Source organism: Oryzias melastigma, linkage group LG16 (assembly GCF_002922805.2).
Source record: "Oryzias melastigma strain HK-1 linkage group LG16, ASM292280v2, whole genome shotgun sequence".
NCBI classification, from domain to species: Eukaryota; Metazoa; Chordata; class Actinopteri; order Beloniformes; family Adrianichthyidae; genus Oryzias; species Oryzias melastigma.
In genome coordinates, this window is record NC_050527.1 from 10,450,916 (window position 1) to 10,464,592 (window position 13,677).

The 13,677-nt window shown below is 41.3% G+C and overlaps 1 protein-coding gene across 6 annotated transcripts in view; it reads left to right on the top strand.

Moving 5' to 3' along the window:
• Window positions 1-12,795, top strand: part of creb5b (cAMP responsive element binding protein 5b) — a 37,993-nt gene extending 25,198 nt beyond the window's left edge. For 2 of the 6 annotated variants that reach the window (XM_024268188.2, XM_024268189.2), the window contains exons 8-11: window positions 7,111-7,422; window positions 8,552-8,779; window positions 8,851-8,959; window positions 10,601-12,795. In XM_024268188.2, coding sequence (XP_024123956.1) covers window positions 7,111-7,422; window positions 8,552-8,779; window positions 8,851-8,959; window positions 10,601-10,758 — 807 coding nt within the window. In that variant the 3' untranslated portion in view covers window positions 10,759-12,795. The remainder of the gene's footprint in view (window positions 1-7,110; window positions 7,423-8,551; window positions 8,780-8,850; window positions 8,960-10,600) is intronic. The other 4 variants (XR_002918825.2, XR_002918824.2, XM_036215932.1 and 1 more) reach the window with 4 other exon arrangements.
• Window positions 12,796-13,677: the final 882 nt, after the last annotated feature.

The following is a 13,677-nucleotide window of genomic DNA, read 5'->3' on the forward strand; positions in this document are numbered from 1 at the left end:
ACTACAGATTAAGGTGAATATTTGATGCCAAATCTCAGTAGTGTGATAAAAAAAAATTCAAAATAAAAGCAGTAAAAACATCACCATGGTTTTTACACGGTGGCAGCAAAGCACATCAGATTGAACTTGTACCAAAAGAGTTGGCAATGCACAATCAGTGCCTACTTCTGGATAAATAGTGTTATTGTCAGGGTGCGATGTCATTGAGCGGTGACGTTAGCTAAGAGCAGCTGAATCTGCAGGCCGCTACATGTTTGGCGTATACATTTGAATGCACGCTCATTGTTTGCACTTGTAGCGCATTGTCTGGGTGATGCCATCCTCTCTGGTACTTATTGTCCTTGGAGTCGAAGCACATCTTTAGACAAAGAAGATTAAAGCAAGCCATTAAGGCAGAGTTTACACATGGTTTAGATTCAGAGCTGTTATGTGCATATTTGTGGTGAGCTAAATGCTCATGGATGTAGATGTGCAGTTTGCATGTTCTTTTTTTTTCCTCCCTGAAGGTTTTTCTTTTGTCATGAAAGTAAGTGGGTTTTTTTTTTTTTAACGGAGTGGAGTGCACGGCTCAGGAGCTGCTGGATCGCTGTGGCAGCCACTTTATCGGTGCTGGATATAAACCAGAGAGGGGCCCCCTCTCCCACCGCTTCCTCTTTGTTGCCAACACCAAAGACTTAGTCTAATTTTAATCAACAGTATGTGAAAATACCTGGAGTTGTTGCAAGGTTTTAAAATAAGCATTGCACTCAACCAGTGTGATCCACTTTTAAAGCAGGAATTAGTCATACATTTTCCAGTAATTGGCATAATTATTTGGGATGCTTTTGTAGAATGCTGAACAGTATCCATATAGCTTCTACTAAGATTAAAAGTTCAACGTTGAGTGCTTTTACAAGGACTTTTTTGTAATTGCTCAGACTTTATTCTGAAAAGAGATTTAAGTTTTCTCCTTGATCTACAGACTGTCATCACAACAAAACAAACAGTTTATTTGTGTTTTGCAAGTATTTTTCATTATTACTTGGCTAAAACATCTTTGTTCATCAGTTTGACACTTCATCTCCTGCATTTGGAGTTTGTCTTCCTCCCAGTGACATAAACACTCAGAGGCTGAATGGGATCATCAGCGCTCAGTCACTTTCAAGTGTCTCTTAAGTTACGTTACTGCACAGGTTCAACTTTTGCTAGGCTATTCCAGTACTTATTTATAGAATCTTTTTCACCCTCACTACTTATTTGCGTCACGGAGTCTTTCAGATGTTTGATTGCATTTTAAAGGAAGCGACAACTGATTGGGCATCCGTGTTTGCGAGGGCAAAGTGGGCAGTTGTGGCGGAGAGTGTTGCATCTGTTTGTCTTTGCACAGGCGCGTGTTGTTTTAGGGGTGCTGCTGGGAGGTGAGAGTGAAGGCCATTTCGCCATGGTTCACGGCTTTTGAATGAGATGGGACTCAAGTAGAGCCAAGCTTGGATAAACTCACTGCATCAACACACAGGCCAGCCTGGACTGGTCCATCCAAAATGAGCCTGTCTAAGCAGTGGAAAAAGCACTCGCAGTACTTTAAAATAACCTTTTTGAGACACGGAGGGATTATTTGAAAAAAGGGTTATGTTTTGAGTCAAAGATAATTCGTTTTTCAAAATGAGTCTGTGTCAGGGGTCAGGGGACCTTTTTTTGTTAAAATGCTAAACGTATCCTTTATTTTATTTTTTTTTACTTTTAGCTTTGTGAAAACAGAAAAATAACTAAACAAATAAAACCACAACTTTTTTTTTAATAACAGAGGCATGATTTTAAATATAGTCACAATAAAAGTACATTTTTCCAACCCTTTTCCCTAAAATGTACAAATCCGCCCAGTCCTGTAGCTGCTTAGTACTTTAGTGTTATTTGTATTGGTGCTTCAGGTGTCTTTGACACTCTGAGGCACTCTGTGTGTTCAGCATGGTGACAGTGAATGCAGTGATAACCATGTAGGCTGCACTGGAGCAGGGCTTTACAAGAAGGGGACCGGCGAGGATCTGCAGACCGGAGTCAGAGGCCCATCCATTAACTTGACAGGGTGCAGAAGCTGCCAAGAGTATGAGCGCATGCTTTGGAGCATGCTCCTTAGTGGGCGTGCTCCTCGCTGCGCCCATACCGCCTCGGTTCCTCCAAGCACCAGCAGAGCGCCGGGCCCTGGCAGAACAGCCAGTCTATGTCCACCTCCCCGACTGCGTCTGGAACCACAGGGAAGCTCTGTTCGGCTCTACCCCGACCAGCTTAGAACCGCCCGAGAGAGAGAGAGAGAGAGAGATGGGGGCGATGCTGAAGCACAGCGCTCCCATCAGACTGTCTGTCTCACCGTTCCCCGAGGAAATCAGTTTAACAGTCCCCGGCTCTTGGCAAGCAGAGGCGGAGGGGGTGGAAGGGCAGGGAAGAGGTGTACATGCTTGAGAGAAGAAGAGGAAGGGAGGGGAGGGTGTTACTGCCTTTTTGGGCAAAAGGGAAATCTAATAAAATTGAACTAATGGGGGTTTGGAGTTTGAGTGGACAGAGAAGGGGCTTTACGGACTGGCACGGGTGGAGATGAGAAGGACAGAGCAGAGCTGCAGCTGGTGAACCCATGTGGAGTTTAAACCTCGGCATACATGGTTTCTGCATGGAAATGGTGCATCATGCAATTAGAAAACCATGCTAGTCTCAACAAAAATCTGACAGATATAGGGATGCTTTCGTATTTGTTTTAATGAAAAAATGTCCTTCTAAAACTTTGATCTTTTTGCCAGGAAATTAAGACTCTACAGACGGGTTAAATCTTTCAAAGTTGCTTCAAGGCGCCGGAGGGCCACAGGTCCCTTGATAGCACACTGCTCCACTTTTAAAAGGAATAAAAGTGCTCACCCTGACCCCGCTGAATTTGATTTACCTATCCTGAGCCACGCATGGTCTTCTCCCTTTGTACCTGCTCCGTGCTCCTGCTTTCTCCTCCCAGGGTTAATAGATATGAAGTCATCAGATGGGGAGAAACCTGAGTGTCTTCTCAGGATGTGCCCAGAGCACTCACGGGGACATCATTCAAAGGCCGTGGTGTCAGCCAGAGGAAGCAGCCATTAATAAATATCATTAATGGATGATCACCTGGTATCCCTGAAACCACATAAATGAGACTCTCCTAAAAATGGAGTGGGAGTGGCGAGGTCAGAGGGCAAAGGTCTGAGAAGAGATAGCTTCCCTCTGGGCAAAAAAAAGGCTGAATCAGGAATGGTGCTTTCACAGTGAAAAATCAATAACTCCAAAGAGAGAATGCATGAAATGTGGTGTCAAGCAAGTGCATGTTTTTATGCCTCTAGTTGACAGAATTATGGTGGAAGAAGCAGATTTTTTTTAATGGCCTCCAAAGTTGTCTCCCCATCGTGTCTTGCTTTGTTTTCCATTTTCCAGCAGGTCAGACAGTGCCGGGATAGGCCGAGTGCCATCCCATCTGCAGGAGCTCTCTGCTGCCACAGGCTAACACCTGCACCGATTTAATAACTGTTTTCTGTGGCAGCCATCTTGCTGTAGAAGACATGTACATGTATGCGGGTGTTATTAGACTTAAATGCACATTGTGGTTAAGTTCATGCGCTCAGCACAGTCTGGGGAAATGCAACCATGTGTTAAAGAGTCATTAGGGAGCTGATGAAGGTGTGTGAGAGTCACAGCCTGCTCATCATCACTCTGCTAACATCCCTTAGTTGCGTCACTGTGGTTCTGGATACAAAGACTTAAGTTTTGGCTGAGCGGGATTTAAGTAAGCTGCGTCCATTCTGCAGCTGCAGCAGAGGCAGACGCTTGTGCAGAAGCAGCTTCGGAATTGTTCACGGTAAGAGATTTGTATTTTTAGCAAAGTAAAAAGGTTAAAAGTAAAATCTTTTCCAAAAGAAATGGATTTTAGGTGCTTCTCTGAACTCCTCCCTGACAGGCAATAGATCATTTTTGGAATCCTAACTGTCAGAAGCCTGAAAACTCGTGCTTTAATCTGAGCATGTCCGTTCTCGCAAGATGTTTCCTTTTTCATTTTTCACATAGATGTCAGTCTCTGTTCCTGTTGCTCATAAACATTATCGCTCTGACTTTTGGAGACATTTTTCAGCTTTCTGACTCTGTGCTTTTTCCACTCTTTGGATGCAGGATAATTGAATTATTAGACAGATAATGCTGCATTGCCAGCTGCATAGCTACCTGAGACACTGATGAATGAGTCAACGCTGAGTTAACGCCGCCTTGAGCAGATTATGTTTGAGCCAAAGACTAGCGTTTTACCCTTTCTGTCCTCTGACGCCTGGTTGGCAGGAATCTCCACAGCAGAATGCAGAGGTTCAGCTGCAGTCCCCAGCTGCTCAGGTGACTGATTGTCACATTCTGATTGGTTGTCTCTTTTTATTAATGGGTGGTTTTCTACCGTCCCACTAATAAACTGAAAGCAGAAGGGATGATGTTTAGCTCTCAGAATCAGAGTTCTTCCTGTGACCTATAGGCCTAAAAGATGTCTCTGACAAGCCGGCAACCATGATCAATCTGTAAGCTTTTTACTTGTCTATTTTAATTAGCTAGATTTCTGTTATTTATTCATTCTTTATGCGCTTTCTGGACTGCTATTCACTGGAGAGATGTGAAGACTTGGTTATTATGTTAATTTCAACAGCACTCAGTGAGGCCTCCTAACATCTGTGAGTCTCAGTGAGGCAGCTGCAAACCCCAAAACTCTCGTTCTGACTGTAGATCCGAGGGAAAAGCTAAAGTTGGACTCGTCAAGGGCAGTTTTCATGTAGAATTTAATATTGTTTCATGAAAGTGAACAAATGTAAAAACGACAGTTTCATTCTGTGGAAATAGTTCATGTTTTTCATCAGAATGTGTGGCATCTTCTGTTAAACAGAAACTCAGCTGAAACAGGCTCAGCAAGGTCATAATTTCACTGGGCCGGTTTCATGCACCATTCTTTGAATCGGCTCGCATTTTCAGGAGAAAACAGGAAGGAAAAAATGACTAAACTACTTGTGATTTACAAATACATACCAATTGCGTGTAAATAAGAAACAGGCCAGAAGATGTGCACTTGTTAAACTTTTGTAGGGCCTCTGTCCACTTTAAAAGGCTTTCTACTCAAGAGTTGAAGAGAAGAGGCTTGATGTTTGTTCTGGTCGTGTCCAATTCATGAGCAGGACCAGCTGGACGCCATTCCCAATGGGAATCATGAATGTGAATGTTGTTAAAAGATATGGAGCCCTGGACTGAGTCGGGGCTTACTGACAGCAGCTGGGTGAGGGGGGAAGGGACCCCAACACAGAAAAAAAAGTAGCTTAGAGAGCGGGAAACTGTACTGCAGCAGCCTTGAAAAGAACTTCTTTTTTTCAAATCTGCTTTGAAATTAATATTCATTTGAAAATCTACTCACAGAAACTAGCACTAAACTGACTAACAGCTACTTGGAACCTTACAGTGTAACGGATTTTAATTTTTATTTATGTCTCGGTCTGTGCGAGGCTTCTGGTCTTGTGTTTGTCTTCATGTGATGCCCAGAAAAACAGACCTCGAGGAGATGTGGTAAACACGAGGAGAAGAAGCACACCTTGACTCCGTCTCCCTCGCAGACTCTGCTCAGACACGGGGTCAGTCGGGGCTTAGTGGGCAGCGCAGTAAAAATTATTAACCTACTGGTTTTTTGAAGTTTACAAAGAAATTTCATCTCACACAAACATAAATAAGAATATCTGTTGTGAGTAAAATGTTAAGAGTGAGTCTGTTTTCACGGCAACGGAGGATAAAGACATGGCCATTGACTATATATAGAACTGGACAGAGCGGTTGTGACGTCACCCATAGAAAATGCACTAACTCCAGTAAAATTAAGCCAATATAGTCTTGGAGCCAGTCGACAATGATTGGTCCGAGTCGGTCTGAGTCAGTGTTTCTATGGCAACAAGTGTCATCAATCAGGAGTCCAGACCACATCCATTGAAAGTGACTCTGGAAAATCTGTCAAACATTTAAGGTGGGGGCCAGCAGGCTCCACATGCTTTACCTGAGGCCTGTGATTGGTCAATTTATAACTTGAATAACCTGCAGTAAAGTGAAAATTCATGAAAAAAATAGGATTAGCAAGAAAATGTTAAGAAAAATGTATCAGAGCAAGAATTACGGAGTTATAGAAGTTTATTTCTCTATAAAAGCTTTTGGGATTTTGGTTTCTTGGTTCAATTAACTAAAGTTCTCTAATTTTTTACAATAAAAATTATTAGATTTCATCAAATTAAAAAACTTATTTGATGGTTTACTCATCTTAAAAATGTAATTTGATAAAAACTAACATTTTTAAATGTAACAAATTACAGAGCTTTTGTTCATTGGTTCAATGTTTAACTTTTTTATAGTGTATTTGGAACAGGAGGTTGGGTCACTCTGTCCACTTCTCTTATACAGTCATGGACAGGGCTGAAGGAGAGGCAGATGACAAAATAAAGATCTCTAAAGTGTTTCCTGCACTGTGAATTAATGAGTCATTTAAAAAGCGTATCCAGTGGTCTTATAATTGTAATTATGCTGTTTTTAGCCCAGAAAAAAAACAGCAAAACCTGTATAATTTTCTAGGAAATAGTTTGAGCAGAATTGTTTATTAGAAATTTCCCTCTGAGCTGTGGGTGGGACTGTAGGTGCTGAGCAACCCAGTCCCCCTTCCCATTGCCCATTTGTTTGCTTGCTCTTGAGCTAGCTTACAGCTCCTCACAATCCCAACCCAACATTACAGATGCAACAAAAACGGAGCAGTTTTGAGTCAGTTTTGAAGAGAAAAAAATGTACATAGATGTATTTATCAGAATGGAGTGAAGCAGGGAACACTCAGTGTGTTCTCTACGTCACAAATAAGCTCTTTTTCAAACATCATTTTTTCATCTGCTCCTGATTCACAATGATTTGGATAAAGAAATGCTCAGAAATGCAATTTTGAGGTTAATTTTCTTCCCATATGTCCTCCATCATCAGAACAATGCCACAACAACATGATAAACACAATTTTAATCAGAATCAGTCTTTAAACTTGACTAAATACTAAAATCTAATAACCATGTATTCATTTTTCCCACACAGAGGCTGAAAGCTGCACTTTCACACCACCACAGTGCCATCACCAACGGCAACATGAACTCCATGGGCCACATGATGGAGATGATGCCGACGCGGCAGGATCAAAGCGGCCATCATCACATGCACTCCCACCCGCACCAGCACCTGCAAGCCCCTCCCCACGCCTACCAGCACCACGGACACCACCACCACAATCAGGGCCACGGCCACCATCCGCAAGCTCACAATCCTCACCACAACTCCCACAACCCCCACCTCCATCCGGGGCATCCACACCAGACCTCCCCACACCCCGCAATGCACTCCGCTTCCCAGGTGAGCAAGGAAGGACTGTTTTTTACACAGTCTCACAGCATCAAAACTGAAACAAGGCAGGGCTTCATATCCTCTGAGTAGTTCTGGATCAGATGTTGGTGGTTTGGTGTTTTAGTGTCGTTGAATAATAGAGCAAACCCTGCTGCAGCCACAATGCCAAGCAGTTTCCTGGCATACTTGTCAGAGTATTTTTTTTTTTTGGTTAGCCATAAGTTAGAATTTTGATGCCTGCCATGAAAGGGCAGGATCGGTAAAAGGTCATAAAGAGATGCTCAGCACTGTCTTTTGGAAACTTTGCTTCACTGAGCCATTCACCACAAAGCTGCTATTATACAGTCGCTCCAGGTGCTGAAGTTTTATAAAAAGCTGGTCCTGATGGTGAGCAGACAGCCCTGGCTCGTAGCTGTGGAACTTCTTAGCTGTAAATCTATTTGCTTTCAATTTCAAGTATTCCTCACAGGATTATAAATTGAGACATTTTATTCTTGCGCTCTCCATTCAGTGCAATCTAAAGTTGATGAATGATGGTTTTAACTTGAAGAAATGTCGTACAATCAATGCCCTAGATGTAGGATTTAAAAGAAAAACCTTAAAACAACACTTTCTGTATTCACAGCAGCCATTAAAGCAGCTTGTATTTTTCCGTGGTTCTCATAAAAATGGTAATGATCTTCGGATTGAAAACACCTGACTTTGCCAAGAATATGTCAAGATCTGTCAGCGTACATACGGTTTTAGAAACAGGCGTTTCGACTGTGTCTGTCGGTGTTAGGCTGAGTGGAAGTGGGCGTCGGAAAACTGCCTCCCAACACCTCTTTAACAAGGTGGGTAGCTTGGTGAATCAGCCCACTCACTCACTCATTCATTCAGTCCTGACACATGCAGCTTGGGCTTCAGAGGCGCGGGGTGCGAACAGATGTTGTTTTTGGGGAAGTTTCCAGGCATTAAATAGCTGGATCAGATAATATATAGATGCTTGTTTACAAGCAGGAGGCCCCTCTCGAAAGCCTACAGGTGAAGGGTGCTGATCCAGATGTCGGAGCGCTCGCAGCACACATGTGGCGGGATGGTGGAAGACAGACGCCGTCTCGTCAAAGTAACTCTCATCCTTTTGCGCCACGTGTTTCAGATGTCACCTGCAACCCAGCAGATGCAGCCCACACAGACGTTGCAGAGTCCTCCCCCTAGTGGCGGGCGGCGCAGGCGAGTCGTGGACGAAGATCCAGATGAGCGGCGGCGGAAGTTCCTGGAGCGAAACAGAGCGGCTGCAACGAGATGCAGACAAAAGAGAAAAGTTTGGGTGATGTCGTTGGAGAAGAAAGCAGAGGAGCTCACTCAGACCAATATGCAGCTTCAGGTACAAACACAAACCTCAGCTTTACAGCAGAAATTATTTTTCTTTACAAAAAGATGCTTTCTTCATTTCAGAATGAAGTGACAATGCTAAAGAATGAGGTGACCCAACTCAAGCAGCTTCTGCTCACGCATAAGGACTGCCCCATCACAACTATGCAGAAAGAGTCCCAAGGTTACCTCAGTGAGTAGCCCAAACATAAACACTCTGAATTCTGATGGACATGTAGGAAGTGCAAAGCGCTCGTCTCTCTGATGCCGGCGTCCAGCTCGCACACTTGCTGCAGGATTTTTTTCTTTCACACATGGCTGTGTCAGTAACAAGCCTGGACTGGGAGTTGGTCGTCTGAATCTCACAACAGACTAATATTTCCATCTGACAGCACCTCTGTGGACGGAGGCGGCACAGTCACAGTTGGGTTTTTGCCTCCCAGACGTGGCCAAACTCCTCAGAATCTTTTGGACTTCTTTCAAGTTCGCATGACTTCACAGTCCTGTTCTTCAATATTAATACGTGACATTTCCATGTAATCCATTTCCATAATTGGGACAGGGCACCACCCAGTGTGGCTTATGCACAGGAAAATAAGGCTCACAGGAACGGCTCTATTCTGCAGGAGAAAGACAACTCCCAGACTAGCTTAGGATGCCCCTGACACATGAGTTTTACTTATCGGGGCAAAGCGTTTAATTTAACACAGAAGCACAACTGTCAAAAATAACCTTATTTAGATATCAGCTTTATATTAAGATGTTGGATTTTTAATTGTACAGCTTTTAACTCCAAAATTTTATTTGGTGGTAACTAATATATAATACATTCTACAGAAAAAGTTCCTTTCAAAACCTATTAAAGATTTAATTATTAATGCAGGATAGTCATCCTCTTCATGGTTGTCTGTATCCTCAACACTAAGCTAATAGCAGAGATGTTTATTAATCCTACAGACAGTAATTTAAACTGGCTATAAGCAGAAACCGTTAAAAGTTTGAGTCCATGTTGTAGGATGATCCCACTGCGCATCAGTATGATAAAAGATGATTTGACAAAGCTGGCATGAATCTATTTTAAACTGTAACATATTAAAAAAATGCTTAAGGCTGGACTTGACAGCAAGAACTTAAAAACTAATTGAGAGTAGATATGTCCAACTCAAGGCAATTTATATATTCTTTCTATCAGGCGTGTCTTCCTTAACAAACAAAAAAAAAATCAAATATAAATATACATAGCTGTGCTTTTTACTTAACATTTCATAAATATTCAATGGACTTTTCTGTTCTTCCACCTGCTGTTTTTTGTGTGTCTCTATAGCAGACGACCTGACAACAAGACATTTAAACACACAGGATGATTAGCTTAAATGAAGACAGCTGTGGATAATTAACAACCTGAACCTGTGATGGGAGGAAACCCAAAATCTGAAAACAAACGCATCGCAAACACCATAAAACATAGCTAAAAACAAAGTGACATGAAGAAACTGTGTATTTAACGCTAGTCCTTCACTATCTTCAAAAAAATATTTTTTTAGTTTTTTTGGTATTTTGAAGTCATTTCAAAAACATTCAGATTCATTATATTATTTATATTTATTTATTTATTTATTTATTTATTTATTTATTTATTTATATATTTATATATTATTATAATCGGATCTTTTTGTGATACATTAGCAACTCATGTTGTAAAAACATCTTCATTAACAAACAAGGTTTCATTTAGATTTTTTTATTTAATCAAAAATGCCCTCCAAAATGGACATTTTACATTTACACTTTCCTGCATCTGGAGCTCATCGTGGTGTGTCTGCTGTGTCCTCAGGTCCAGAGAGCAGTCCAGCAGGCAGCCCGGCTCCAGCGTGCAAACAGCAGCAGCAGGTCATCCAGCACAACACCATCACAACCTCTACAACGACTGTAGGGGGCGGCAGTGTGCACGGGCAGGCCAACCATCACGCAGACATTAACCCCATCCACTAGGAACGACTCTATAACCTCAGCTACAGCCACGAACCCCCACCCACCACAACCTCTGCATTTTGAGGGTTACCAGCTGCACATGCTGCCCCCACCCCTCAAAGAAAAAAAAAACCTCAAAGAGCCTGTGAGGCTGTTCTTTATACAGTAGCTAAAGTATATTTTTATAGATCTATTGATGCATAAATGCTCTTGCTTTTCTACTTGCTTCTTTTGCGCTCGCTGAAAGGTGAATTTTGCTCATCTCATGCACCTTTTCTGTAGTGTAACGGTACTAAACTGATCATAAAGGTTTTAAATATTTAAAACATGATCATCATCCGACTGTTATGTTTCATTTGCCCGATGGACTGAACAATAAACCAAATGTTGTCTGTTTCACATGTGGACAGAGTGCTGAGCATTTGCTGCACATTACATAAAGAAACCGAGTCATGCTGTCACCGTGATGTCCAAAAAGACAGAAATATGCAAGCAGGTATAACCTTTTTTTTTTTTTTAATAAAGTGACTTAATATTCTCTCATCAGCCTAGTTTTTATAAAAATGGGATTTATGGAATATGCCAGGATAGCGATGTAGCTATAGGATCAAAGTGAAAGAATACACTGCAGTATTGATCATTATTTCCTGTATGATCACTGTGATTAGTGGGGAGGCAGCTCAGGACCAGCTGAAGCTTTAGAGTGTGTGTGGCATCCTTTTTTTTTAATTTAGGACTTCAAATGGCAGTAGCGATAATTGTGTACTTCAGCATCGTTTTGCATGTGAATATCGTACATTTGTGTTTTCCTTCTTTTGTCTGCAGAGCAAACAAAGTTCAGCGGCCTCGCTGTGCGAAAAAGTGACGACTTGTAGCGTTTTCTTTCCCCTTTGTGGGGATACTGGCAACCGTGAAGTGATCAATCCTTGCTCTCCAAGATGTCACAACGTGCCTCGAATTTTTGTTCAAAAAAACAAAACTGCAACAAATTCAATAGGAATTTCTTGGTTTGTTTGTTCATTTATGTCTTATAAACTATAAGGCCAAAAGTCCTCTGATTCCCAAGTGAATACACGCCTGACCTTGAAACCTAATCCTCTCATCTTGACCGCAGCTCCTTGTTCTTTCCCAGGAATGTCAGCTGACTAGCATGAAGACCACAGTGCACTGTGTTTTACAGAAAGACGATGGAGATACATTCCACTGACAGGTGGAGCAATCGCAGCGCTGTCTATGCACTTTGTCCTCTGTCGTGCCAGAGGGTAGAATAGCCATATTAAGGTCAGAGTAATTCTCAGTGATCCCCTGTCTTCACACACCAGCAACAGACCTCACTGTGTTTGGCTTTATGAAGAGACTGTGCCTGGCTTGCATCAACGTTGAAACCAGGGGCTTGCATGGCAAGGCTCTGGCTAAGGACCCAGCATCATTTCATTTGTGCTCGTGTTGTTTTTCCTCAAAGATGAAGACAGTTTATATTTCCATTCGATTTTTAGGTGCATTTGTAGCTTTTGTGTCTTTTTTCTAATGTTGGATTTAATGAAAAAAAGAAAAAGGGCTTTGTTGCACCAATCTTCTGAACTGAAGCTTGCCTTATTTCTGGCCGTCAAGCCCCCTTTTTGTACAGCGAGTTTCTCCAAATAATCCTTTGCATGTGAAAATGGGTCAACAATCTCAAAGTAACTGGAATGAATAAAACGTATGGACAGGGGATCTTGGTTTGGAGAAAAGAACTGTCTTTGAGAAGTGCAGTGTGAATGTGTGTGAGTATTCTGAGCGCTGGGGAACAAAACTCCTTCCTGTATAATTTTAAATATTGTACATAATATTGTTCATTTTCTATAATCTTGTACATGTAACGCAACCACCTTTCTGTTCAAAGGGCGTATGAATGTGTGGTACGTTTGTAAATAATGTTCTCATCGCACTTGTTGCCTTTTTGTTGTATTTCAAGGCTTACTCCAGCGCTTGTTATATAATGAACATCAATGCCTGCATCACTTTGTACATTTTTTTTTTGGTGTGTCTTTAATTACAATGGTTACATTTATTTTGCATGCGTTGAAGCATATTGTTGCTGTTACATTATGATATAAAAAAAATAAAAAATAAAGCACTTGTTCTGTAAAATGACTGTTTTTTTTCTCCGGAATTGAAAGGAAAAACGCTCTTTAAATCAAACCTTTGTTGATGCTCAACCTTGAAAAATATCCCCTCATAAAATACTTATGCTTTAAAGGTTTAGAATGCTCATTAATTATTGATGTGTCTAGACAGCTTGATAGAGGCCCGATGAAATAACATTGCAGTTAAATTTGCGGCACACACATGTTGGTCTCGACTCCTGATTGATGCAAAGTGACCGCTGAGCTCAGATGAAAAGATGTGCTCAGATTTAGATTTTCCATCAGATAAGAGCAAGCGTCAGCTCCGTGATGGTTCAATGAGGACAGGTCAATCCACGCAGGCTCACTCCTACAGGTCATTTAGAACTGAAAGTTCCACATGTGAAGGAGAACTTTACTCTGACTTCGTTATTAAAACACATATAATAAAATCACATTTTCTCAACATTTTGATGCCTCTGAAATCCAGACTTGTTTGGTTTCTTCACCAGAATTGAGAAAAAAAAATAATATCTGTACAGAAAATTTTAAATAATTAGGATTTTTTTAGATGAACTTTAGAAATAAATTATTTTAACTTTGCAAATTAGGAGGCTGAGCAATTTAATCAAAGGGTTAATGTCCTCATTTCTACATAAATCCATCCCGGGGTTACTTTGGTCTCACAGTAAACTTCATTTCAGGTGTTTTCTTTTGTGTCTAATAAAGATACCAATGTTTTAGAGGTGAATATAGTCCTTATGATAGAAAATTAATATTTTTTTATTATTTAACTGTAAATTTCCAATGGGTCAAACTGCTTTGAGATGAAAAG